The sequence below is a fragment of the Camelus bactrianus genome, chromosome 7 (genome assembly GCF_048773025.1).
Source record: "Camelus bactrianus isolate YW-2024 breed Bactrian camel chromosome 7, ASM4877302v1, whole genome shotgun sequence".
NCBI lineage: Eukaryota > Metazoa > Chordata > Mammalia > Artiodactyla > Camelidae > Camelus > Camelus bactrianus.
The window spans coordinates 24,511,186-24,523,784 of NC_133545.1; the positions used below are offsets into that span (position 1 = coordinate 24,511,186).

Genomic DNA, 12,599 nt, shown 5'->3' on the forward strand with positions numbered 1-12,599 from the left:
TGTTGTAAAGTGGGAGAGGGTGATTAGGAAAGGTGAACTTCTCCAAAATCATCTTCTTAAGCAGATCACTTTTAGGAGACGTAACTTATGGGGGTTGAGATCAGCAAATAGATCCCCTTAAAACTAGCCAAGCCCATGTACTACTCCTTGAAAACTATTTCTGTACATCCATATATACATGTTATCCCAGTTTGAAAATCACTGTATTCAAGGATATGTTTTACCAATAGAAGGTAATAAGTCATGGAAAAGGAAGACACTGGATCTGGAAAGCAGGAATATAAAAGCATGTATTCCATTTTATACATGTTTCTTGTTATTTTAACGGGTTTCTCAGAGGAAGGTAATGTGAAAATGAAAATAAAACGAACTAAGTTGTTGCCTCACTTACTGCCATCTTGTTATATCCCCCCTTGTAATGAGTGAATAGGAGAATTACTAGGAGCCTATTATCTTTTGTTACTTCTTTTGGGGGCAGAGAGTGTTTACCACTTGATTCCATGCTAGGAAAGGATTTAATGCTGAGGAATAAATATGATCAACTTCCAACTTTGCCTCTCTTTAACTTAGGTGTATGGAATCTAACTTTTGGAGCAACAAAGAATTTGTTTTCTTTTCCCTCCATTAGACATTAAATGTTGGAAGCCATCTATCATGTCCTCCTTAGGTCTTCACTTCTTTAGTTTAACTAGTTCCAGTTTCTTATTCCTTACATGATGTGATTTATAGATTCATCATCCTGTATGCTATGCACTGAATCCACTATAGATTTTTATGTCTTCAGGTGGTCCAGATTTGAAGAAATGGTCCAGCTTCAAATATGGTGTTTAGTTTGGAACACTGTACTTCAAAAGTTGTATGACCAGTTTTAGTAGATACTAAAAACGTCCCCTGGTTTGATTAAATGCTGTTCTGCTAATGTTTCTAGCAAGTACGTCACACCGTTAGCTTCTGTTCTTCTTCGTTGAACTAAATCTTCTCTCTCTTTTTTTTTTTTTTATATAAATGGCTCTCAAGCCAGGATAGTGTCATGTTTCTAAATAATTGCTTTTTAGAACTTATACTTTGAACTTTACATTTATCTCAGAATATTTCCATTTTTGTGCCACCACCAATTTAAGAAGTATTTCCTCTCTGGATGCAGAGATGGCATCACCTTGGAAATCAGAGGTTTGACATTCATTGACATAGATAGGACTTGCTTACATCAAATATTTCAGAAAATTACTTCATCAGACCACCAGATGGAGTAACACATTTATATTCTCTTTGTCCCTCAGTTAAATCTTACTAATTTTAGTTTATGGCTGTTTATAAAGTAATTATTTTATTATATCATTATTTATGGGTATTTGTCTTCAGCTTTTGGAAAACTTTGTGTTAGAAAAATCTGTGGAAATTTTATTTGTTTAAAATTCTTCAACCACTTTTGAACTTCGTTGAAACCAAAATTGTGTCAAACCTGGTATGTAAGAGTATGAATGCAAAGGATTAATAGAAGTTCTCCTGGAATAACTCCTACCTAATTGACTATAGCTTTTCAGTGTTATTTTGGTCTGCCCCGGTGCTCAGACATCTCGGTATTCTCATTACCTTTGTGCTTTCATTCAGTCCCATAGCTTTGAATACTGTCTATACGCTGCTAACTCCCAAAGTCTTATTTACACTGTTGGCCTCTCCCCTGACCTTTAGACTTGTGTGCTCCATTTGGGTGTCAGAATAGCCTTCAGACCTAATATTTCTGAACAGAACTTGATCCATGTTTCCCAGCCCCAGTTAGATGTGTTCCTTTCCTAGTCATCCCCATCCCGGTAAAAGGCATTGTCTCCACCTTGTCACTCTGACTCACTGTGGTGTCTCATGTACCCTATTGGTGAGTTCTGTTGTCTCTGCCTTTGCATGTCCTGGATTTATTTCTTACCACTTCTGTTGCTGCCACCCTAATCCAAGCCACCATCATCTGTCAATATCTGTCATCTGGACTACCCTAACTCTCTCACTTGTCTCCCTGCTGTCACTGTATGCCCCCTACTGTCTCTTTTCCACATAGGAACCAGGCAAGACTTTGAAAGATTAGATCATGTCACTTGCACTATTTAAAACCCGTATCATATATAGAATACACTCTACCTTAACCCATGACCTGTGGGACCCACGATTCAGTTCCCTGGTTCTCCTTCTGACTTCTCTCCTTCCACTGTTCCTTTGGCTCACTATAGTTCAGTATTATGGTGCTCCTTCATGCTGTTCTCTCCTTAGGGCCTCTCTCTTATTTTATTCAAATGTCTGCTCAAATGTCGATTCCTCAGAGAAACTTTTCTTAACCACTTATATATCGACTAAGGAATAAGACAGTTTAGAAGAGTTAATTTTTATGTTTATTTTTGTATTACATATGTCTAATAATGTTCTTTTAATTTATTTCCTAACAGAGAAAAGACGAGACCCCCCAAATGGTAAGCTCTTTGATAATTATTGATCAAAAAGATTTTAGATTATAATTTAATCCTTGTAGAAACATGTGTCATACATTAATACCCGGTATTTAAATATCTGTGATCAAATACTGTAGTTTATTGTATTTTATTTTAAAATAAATAACAGGTAGGACATATAAATGTACTATTCTTTGGCTTTTTTCTAGGATGAGGGAATCTGTAGGATGAAGATCACTATTACTTACATCTTAATTCTGTATTCACAATTGATTAAGTTTAGAAATTGTACAACCTGGTCTTAATGTCTTCCTGAAAGGTGGTAAATTTTGTCTAGTACAGTTGTTCGTTTCCTACTTTCGTATGTATCTTTCTTATTTCAAAAGATTATTTCACACTGGAAATAGGAAACTAGCCCCATGGCACTTACTAATCTGGTGTGTTTAAACAAATAGTAGCTATACATAATCCTCCTTAATTTGATAATGAACGCTTGAAACATTGTGAATTCATTTATTTTAAAAATATATATTTATACCAAAGAATAAAAGCAGAATACAAAGATACGAAGGACAAAGTCCCAGATCTCTAGAGCAGAGAGTCTCATTCTAGATCCCATAAACCCTCGCTGAAATTGTGTGCTACATTTTAGAAGTATATATGTTCTTTACTCTGGGGAGAGAGGGTCCATGGCTTTCATCACGTGTAAATAGTATCCCTGACCCTATGATAGTGAAGAGCCATTGCTCCAGGAGCCTTTCTTATAATGGGGAATATAGCTGCTGCTGCTTTTTAAAAGCGTCTCAAATTCTCTCATCAGAATTTAGAATGATTACTTAGGGAAACAGTCTAATACAGAGTTCTTAATATATGACAGCTACTGGTGATTGTTGGTATTTATTTTTTCGGTTTTTTTTTTAAAACAAATATATTGCTTTCTGATTTTGTCCTTAAATTTGTTTTCCTCATACAAAAACATGAACCAAATATTGCTGTATTAAATTTTAATTATTTACCTTATTATAATTAAAAAAAAAGTCTGATTACCTTCAGTAGTGTTTACCATGTGCCAAGCATTGTATACTTTGACTTTCTCTTTTAAATGGATATTTTTAATACTTACATTATAGGACTGCTATAGAGATAAATGAAGTCATTCAAGTGTTTGGCATGGTGCTTAATAAATATTAGTTATCATGATGAAGACAATGACAGTGATAATAGCAGCTACTATTTAATGGTCATTTACTACCTGCCAGGTGCTGTCCAGCTTTTTGATAATTGAAGTAGCTGCAATTATCCCTACTTTATAGTTGACCAGATGAGCGCAGATAGGTAACTTGCTTAAGGTCACAAAACTAGGAAGTAGTGGAGTAGGAATCAGTCTGAAGTGATCTAACTCTAGGGCCTGGCCCCTTAACCAACCACTGTGCCATGTCAAGATATCTTAAAGGAGAAACTAAGACCTAGAGAAGGTAAGTAACATGCCATGAGGTATGCAGCTAATATGTGGCAACTGCAAAAGAAGCAGAAACAGGTGAGTCAGAAGTCCTTCATCTGTGAGACTTTAGTGTGGCATTAGATTTTATTTCCTTTGTTGTGTGCTCAACATTTTAATCTTTTTGATTTATTAAACTATTTTGCATCCTGTGAGCATATATTGGGTACCAGTGCAGAAGGCTTCCTAGTGGTAGCATCTTTGGGGAAAATAACTTGAGATTTTAAAGTGTGGATGTTGTACAAATAATATAATTAGAGTTAAGGATATAAATATTTCATGGGATTTTAAAAAATCTTCTCATTACATATAAAATATATTTCTGTAGAGGCACAATGGATAAAATTTGGATATTCTTTATGTGATAGTGTTGTCTCTCAAGTTTATTACCCCTAGTAAGAGAGATACTCATAATTAAACTCATAAATTAAATTCTTTGAGATTGCTTTTGATTTTAAGACTTTAGATCTATTGTTTTAACCCTTTGGTACAGTGGTCCCTAACTTTTTTCATTAAATAAATAGAGACTTAAAAAATGGTATCATTAAATTACAAAATTATATAGCATGTGTTGCCAATATTTGCATACTTAATTATTTATAAAATATACATAAAATAATTATTAGTAGAAATTTTAATATTTTTTCCTGTCATGCAGTTGGTTGCCTTTCTGTCCCCAGCGTGGAGACCACTGTTTAGGAAGTGGCATGTTACATTTCTGCATTTGTTGCACTGCCACTAGGTGGCAACGGACACCTTAACTGCCTTGCAGTGTCCATGCAGGTGCTTTGTCCCAGACCCTCATTTAGATTGTCAGTTTAGCAGATCTTTTCAAATTGTAACTATTAAAAAGACACTTTATGTAGAAGCAACATGTATTCCTGATATGCAATTTAGTGTCTTCCTCACTAACTCCTAATCCGTACATTTTTCTTTTTTTTTTTCTTTATTGGTCAGTCTCACCTTTTAGCTTAGACGCTTTCCAATAATTTGTTCTCAGCTTCATGACTGCTTGACATCAGAGGCCTCTAGGCCACCTGTTTCTCAACTATTTTACCTTGGTGAGAGCTCTCTGCTTTTTATGTAATTAAAGGGAAGGCTCTAGTTTGTTCTTTCAGTTTTAAAATTAGCTAGAAATGCTGTTCAGTGAGAATATTAAAAAAACCTCTTCTGTGACAGTTGTCCTTAATCAGAAGAAAGTTATTTGTCATTTGACTGTTTTTTGAAGAAGAACAGCCCCCTTCATTATATATTTACTTAGTACATGTTCTTAGATGAGTGTAATTTTCTAAATGGAATAATTAAATTTTACTAGAAATGATTTGAGTATCTCTTACCAAATCCTTCATAAACTTTATTAAAAAATGGCTCTATGCCTTATACAAGTTATCCCTTTTTTTAGTGTGTCACTTTTGAAACAGATAATTAATTGGACTTTAAAATATTATTTTAAATTTATTTCCTAACATCTTTAAAGTAAATGACTATTGTCCACTGAAATAGCCAAATACATAATCTCTTGAATGTGTAAAAAAAGTTTTTTCTAAATCTTAAAAGTTGTTAGTAAATATTTATTGAATGATGGATGAATTGTTGGACTACAAATTGAGAGAATTGATAAATTGGTAAAGAAATAAAATACAGTAACATTTGAATAGTTAGCATTATTAATCACCTTGTCGTTTGACTTTTATGTAAAAAGTATATTAGTTAATAGAGTAGTGAACTAGGATCCTAGATAGCAGAGTTCCCTTTGCATTTGTCACTAATTGTGTGACTTTAGACAGATCACCTGACTCTTCTTGACCTTAGTTTTTATAAAGTGAAAGATGCAGAAAAACTCTCTTAATTTCCCAGTTAATACCAATTTTCGGTACATCTCTGTGATCTGCATTTTTCTGTATAGACTTAATTCAATAATGTTTTAACTAGTACTGATAAAATTCATTTGTAAGACACTAAGTAGCTAATGCCACAGCTTTATAAACTATTTTGGCAGTTGCATAGCAATATATCCACCCCTGATTTTTGGGTAGAGAAAGGAAGGGAAACGCAGTCTGACTACAGTATGAGTTAAACTTTGATATTCATTCTTCATATCACTTATATTTTATCGCTGTCCTCTTCGTCTTTGAACTTTCTTCAGAGATGGCTTGGTTATTTTTTCTAGTGAGTTATAAATCAGGCTTACAAAAACTTTATTATTTCCCAGAAAGGAATCCACTGGCTTGGATAAATTAAACTGTTAAAGTTAACTTTACCAACTCTGTACCATTTAGAACATCCATAGTGTAATAGGTTACTTTTATAAAGTAAAGCAGCATAAACATGTTTTTATTTCTGTTTTTTCTTAAAAACAAATTACAGTTAAGTTTTTGTTATTTTTTCATGGTAATCTCATTGTTCCCTTATTACTATTTGGACACCTATTTCGGAAAGGATAACATGTACAGAGTGCCTAACTCTGATACACCTAAATATGTCTTAAGTGAGTTCTTAAATTGTGTTAAGTATAAAGATAGGAGAGTAAATAGTAATTTGCAGCATCCTATTGTGGATGGTGTTGCTGATAATGATTGGTAATGATAAATTATAAGAAGAGAGTAAGCAGAAAGAGAAAAATGAGAAGTAAAAACAGGTCACTAATGAGTCTGAAGCTATTAGAATGACCCCAATTCAATCCTTTAACACTTGAGTTCTGGGTATTTTTAATAAGTCCCTTATTTTGTGAAACTACAGTGAATTCTGAAAACTTGTATCTGAATGAATTTGAAAATCCAGGTCTTTATCTACTATTTAATAAGCCTTCTGTGTTGCTTAACTAACCTTTAATTTTTGATCCAATTATTTTCAGATTATTTCTTGATACTAAATCAGCTTTTAACAGTTTTATCTGTATTTTTCACTAGCTTCCGTTTTTCTCCAGGAAGAATTTTTATTTCTTGCCAATGTGATCAACTCCCCATGGAATTTTGTATGAAATTATAAATAGAATTTTAGACATTTACATATTATACTTATGTAAGTGAACTTTGATTATTGAGGGAAAATAGCTGAATTTTGGTGATATTAAAAATGTGCATTTTTCCACATTGTTTCCACATTGTCTAATAAACTGGCACATGGCATTCATAATTTTAGCTCTTTCATAATTTCATCTTTTATAGTAGAGTTGAGAGAGAGAAAATGGGTTATATGTAATTTACCCATGGAGGTAAACAATTTTATTTCAGATAACTTTAATGAATAGGATACATTTGAGGTTTTCAGTACAAGAAATTGAAGAATTACAGTCAACGTGGCTTTTAGTGATCACCTAATACATATTAGCCTATAATTTCTTGGGATTTCTATCTGCCATTCTATGATTGTATTGGGGATTCCCTACACCACCCCTACGGTTGGTGATTTTCTAGAAGGACTCATAGGACTGAGCATATATGGCAAAGATTTATTGCAGTGACAGGATATAAAACAAAATTGATAAAAGGAAAAGACACATGGGGTTAAGTCCAGTGGGAGCCACACGCAAACTTCCAGGAGCATTCTCTCGTTGGAGTCACAGGAGATGTGGTTCGTTTCTCCAGTAATGACTATTGCAACATATGTGAAATGCTGTCCAAAGGAGCAGTTCAGTGCCTAGGATTTACTGGGGACTAGTCACGTGGACATCCTCTGTCTGGCATATACCAAGATTCTAGGCGAAGAAAAGCAGGAATTCAGCATAAGCCACATTGTTAGCACAATTAGTTGAGACACAGTGAGCCTATCTTATCAGAGAGTGATAGGAACTTTCTCGAAATCCTAGATCCAGATGCCAGCTAAGGGCTAGCCTTGCAAGCAGGCCTTTCTAAAGATAGCAGTCTCAAGCCTGTTATATTAATTGTTTTTCTGCACAACAGTGATTGTATTTTATACGACATTTAAAAACTTGTCATTAATTTAATCATCCCAAAGGAATTTGGCCTAAAAGGAGGTTTTTGTCAGAGAATCATATATTAAAATGGAATCTCTAAGGAACACATGTTGATGTCTGGTTAATTTTATAAGAAAATTTTAACATGAATACATTTTGTTTAGACTTTCATACTTCTAAGACCAAGAATAGTTTTGTAAATTATAAAACAGATTTTTGTGCTACATTTAGTATCACTAATAATATCTGAAGATGCCTGAGATCTTTTTACGGTTGATCCTTGTGGAAGATAAAATGTTTTGAGAATTTTCCTATCTTAAATTTTTGAGCTCTATGCTTCTGATAGCCAAAGTATATATATATATTGGGGGAAATATTACTAGACTTAAATATGGTAGTTTTAGAAAAAATGATAATAATAATAATTGTGTAAGTATTTTTTTCCTCTAGACTAATAAAGTTGAAACAAAGAAGTAAGACTAGATTTCTTTGTTAGGTTTTTAGATGCTTTTTTTCTTTTATTTTCTTTTATAACATATAGCACATTAGTAATGAGTAATGTGTTGGATATAAGGCTATTATTGTCAAAATGTAAGGGATCAGATCAATTAAATTTAAATTCTTGCTAAAAATTCATATTCTTTTTGAGATTTAATGTTGTAGAAATACAAGTTCGCTTTGAAATAATGTTATTTATGCTAATGTGTTTAAGAATTTATTATAGACTTGAAATTTAGAAATTTAAAGTTTACTATTTATAAAAAATTAACATGCAAGTTTAAAATTTAAATAATTTATAGTATTGAAGTGGCCTTGCAGAAAAAGATATTTCAATTGTAAATTATAATTGTAATAATTATTATCTTAAATTAATTCCCTTTCGTATTACTTTCACTTTATTTGCAGGTCCTAATCTACCCATGGCAACAGTTGACATAAAAAATCCAGAAATCACAACAAATAGATTTTATGGTTCACAACTCAACAACCTCTCCCATACCAAAGAAAAGAAGAAAGGAAAAGCTAAAAAGAAGAGATTAACTAAGGCAGATATTGGAACACCAAGTAATTTCCAGTACGACAGTTCTTTTGTTATTCTTATCTTTATTTTTCATTTACTCATTTCTGTTCTTGATTTTTAAAATTGTTACAAAATTTTATTTTCTTTTTGGGAAAACCCTTATATTTATCACTTGCATACCTTTTTAGCTACAGATTTTTTTTAAAGGCTATTGCTCAGTAGACTTTCTGTGAGTTTTAGTTTATTTACTTTCCCACCCATCAGAAAAGAAAAATCAGATAAAGTTGTTTTTTCAACTTATTATTGGGCTTGAAAATGATTCTCACTTTGTCCTATGTATATAAATGGTATTTGTAAATTGCCTAGAGGCACTGTCTTAGTCTGTTTAGGCTGCTAACAGAATATTGTAGGCTGGGTACCTTAGAAACAACAGAATTTATTCTCACAGTTCTGGAGGCTGGGAAGAGGCAGGCCACACTGGGTGTCTTGTGAGGTCCCACTTCTTGGTTTGTAGACAGCCATCTACTCTGTGTCCTTACATGTTGAAAGTAGGCGAGACAGCTCCCAGCAGCCTCTTTTTTAAGGGCACCAATCCCATTCTTGAGGAATCCACCCTCATGACCTAATTACCTCCCAGATCCTCATCTCCAAGTACCATCCCATTGAGGGTTAGGTCTCAACATAGGAATTTTTGGAAGACACAGAGTTTAGAGTGGGCATCAAACCTTTGGTATTTATTGGACATATTTCAAGAATTCTCTTATGCATTATTTCACTACTTCATTACAGAATTCCTATTCTCTCATATATATAATGCTTGTGTCCTTATGCTAGTTTGTCATTTAAGGAAATGGATGCTCAGAAAGATTGTGCCAAAATGTTAAAACTCAATGAGTGGCAGAGCCAGGGTAGGATTTTGGTCTTTTGACTACTTCTACTTTTTTTCCTGAAAATGATTATGTCTATGAGAACTATTAGTTCAGGCCAGAAATTCACTGGGTGAATTGGATTTCATATATATTATATTTTTAATGTCATTTATGCATTTTTTTAATCTACTGCTTTAGGCACATTGGACATGTTGGTTGGGATCCTAATACTGGCTTTGATGTAAGTATCTTTTCAAACTATAAGCATTATTACTCTAAGTATGTGGGATGTCATGACCTGTCTTTAGATTTTTACTTTTGTTCATTTTTGTGAATTCTAGTGTTTATTTGAATGTGCTTGTATTTAGGTGCATATTCCACTGAGGTTTAAAATCATAGTATTGTTCTATCAGACGGCTAAGTCTGTAAAGAGAAATTTTTTGAACTCTTCGGCTTTATCTACTGTAACGTAAAACCTTTGTGTTTTGAAAACCAGGAGAAGATTATTTCTACTAAATGATCATTTCTGGAGAATATATGCTTAATTACTGGAAAGTACTATAATAAAATTCTGAATGTCCAGGTGTTGAATTATCTAGATCTTTTTATTCTGTTACTTTTGGGGGAAATTTCATCATTCATTAATGTACAGTATTGTGAGCAAAGTGAAACTGCTGGCAAAAATAAGTGTTTCTAACATTTTCTCTATTTTAGTTACCCAAATAATAGGTATTTAACATTTGACTGATAATCCAGGTTTAGAAAAGTAATTTTGAAAAGAAGTATTATTTGTGATTGGGGTCAAAAATTCTTTTGGTTATTTTTGTTACAACTACAGTGTTAGCACCACAGTATTTTTGAGTGCCTCTTTAGGTTGGACACTGTACAGGGTGCTTGGGTTATAAAGAGGTCTTTGATCTCAAATTTTCAAATTGATTTACATTTTTCTGTGGTTATTTGTGATTATACCTAAATTTTACTTAGGACATAGTGGAATAGGTGAGCATTAGAGATATTTGAATCATGAAGGGTTTAGTAAAAATCTAAATGAGATACCCTATTTTTAAAGATAGGAAACACAAATGAGATAAAATATTAAAATCTGTTCTTTGTTCTTTTCTGTTTTTTAAATGAAAGTTTATTTAGCATATCAATAATCTGTATTAAAAATTTTATAAACTTAAAATGATTTCATAAAGGGCATACACGTGAGAATAAAATTTTATCATGCTGTTGTAAAAAATTGGCGTAATTTTTATCGTTAGCAATTATTTTATCTGTTGTAGCTGAATAATTTGGATCCAGAATTGAAGAATCTTTTTGATATGTGTGGAATCTCAGAGGCACAACTTAAAGACAGAGAAACATCAAAAGTTATATATGACTTCATTGAAAAAACAGGAGGTGTTGAAGCTGTTAAAAATGAACTACGAAGGCAAGGTAACTTTTTAGGAATTCTGATCTATATTTTTCTTTGAACCTTTTGAGGTCAGTTTCATGGAAGACAGCTACACACACTCATGTGAACCTTCCTTAAGCAGAATGTTCAAATTTATGGATAACTAGTTTGGCACCGTGTACTATGTTTTATATTATTTGGGTATGACTAAAAACACTTGACAAGATTTTGCTTATTAAAAAGTCTTACATTAAATTCATGAAAATTCATAAAATATCTTTTTATAGTTGCTTAATATTTTACTTACGGAATCGTAGAGATCACATTAAAGTTATTTTTATTTTAATTCAGAAGTAGTAATATAAATATAATCACTAATCTTGTAACGTATAAGCATTTTCAGAATAGAAATAATGAAAATCTTTCTATTTATTTTGAAATACAAACCTTTTTTCTTGGCTGAAGTATAAAATTGATCATTTGATACTGAGCACAAACAACTTGGAACCTTTTAAGATCTGATATTTTATTTAAGTCACCTTGTTTTTTGGTTGTATCTTAATAATTATCACAATAAAATGCAAATACAGTCATTCTGAATTTTCCAATATGACAGTTCTCTCTGTGCTGCCTTATTCATTTGAGGCCACTTTACTTCTTCCTAGTTTTTGCATACTCATGATAGACAGTGTAGCAGAACAAAAGCTACAGTTCATCAAAGCATTCTTCTGAAGAATTTAACCGTCATTTTAAATCAAGTATTTGACTTCCCTGTATTAGATTCTTCATTGCTGCTATTCATTCAGTCATTTATTCACTCATTCATTCATATATTTAGTAAACATTATGTCAGCACTGGTTTCTACTCAGGATATTTAGATGTAGAGATAAGGTTTTTGTCCTCAGAAATCTTACTGTCTAGTATGGCAACAAATAGGTAAACTAGTATACAGTTGTAATTGCTGTTGTGGAAACACAATGCTAGTTGCACTGAAACTAGTATGATGCTAATTTGTTATAGTTTGTAAAAAAATTACACTTCCAAATTCTATGGATTTTTAATAAAAACATCTGGAGCACAGCACCATTGTTACTTTTAAGTGCTCCCAGAATGCGTCATAGTTAGTGTGCAGATGATGGAAGATCTTGAGGACCCTAGTTTGTTCCTTGACTCTTTTCTCCACTGCTACCACTCCCCTTCAGTTTATACCAAATGATGCTCAGGGTCTCTCTGAGCTCTCTGAATTTATGAGTTTATAAATACTCTTGACATTTATTAGAGAATCCATACTGCTGTCCTCTCATTTGAATATCTGTAAATGAGTAGTCTATATTAACTTGAGTTTGTTTTCTGAACTTTATTATTACTGCTTTTTATTCTAGCTGCTTTTAAAACGTCAAATTAGGCAAGGTCTCTCCTCAGTTAAATTACCTAAAACAAACAAAAAATACACAGGCAAT

At 32.7% G+C, this 12,599-nt stretch overlaps 1 protein-coding gene across 2 annotated transcripts in view; it reads left to right on the forward strand.

The window, feature by feature from the left end:
- The window catches only part of WASL (WASP like actin nucleation promoting factor), a 69,608-nt gene that overhangs the window by 35,800 nt on the left and 21,209 nt on the right, over window positions 1–12,599 (forward strand). For both annotated transcript variants that reach the window (XM_074367144.1, XM_074367146.1), the window contains exons 5-8: window positions 2,433–2,456; window positions 8,756–8,924; window positions 9,938–9,980; window positions 11,026–11,179. In XM_074367144.1, the coding sequence (XP_074223245.1) occupies window positions 2,433–2,456; window positions 8,756–8,924; window positions 9,938–9,980; window positions 11,026–11,179 (390 nt within the window). The remainder of the gene's footprint in view (window positions 1–2,432; window positions 2,457–8,755; window positions 8,925–9,937; window positions 9,981–11,025; window positions 11,180–12,599) is intronic.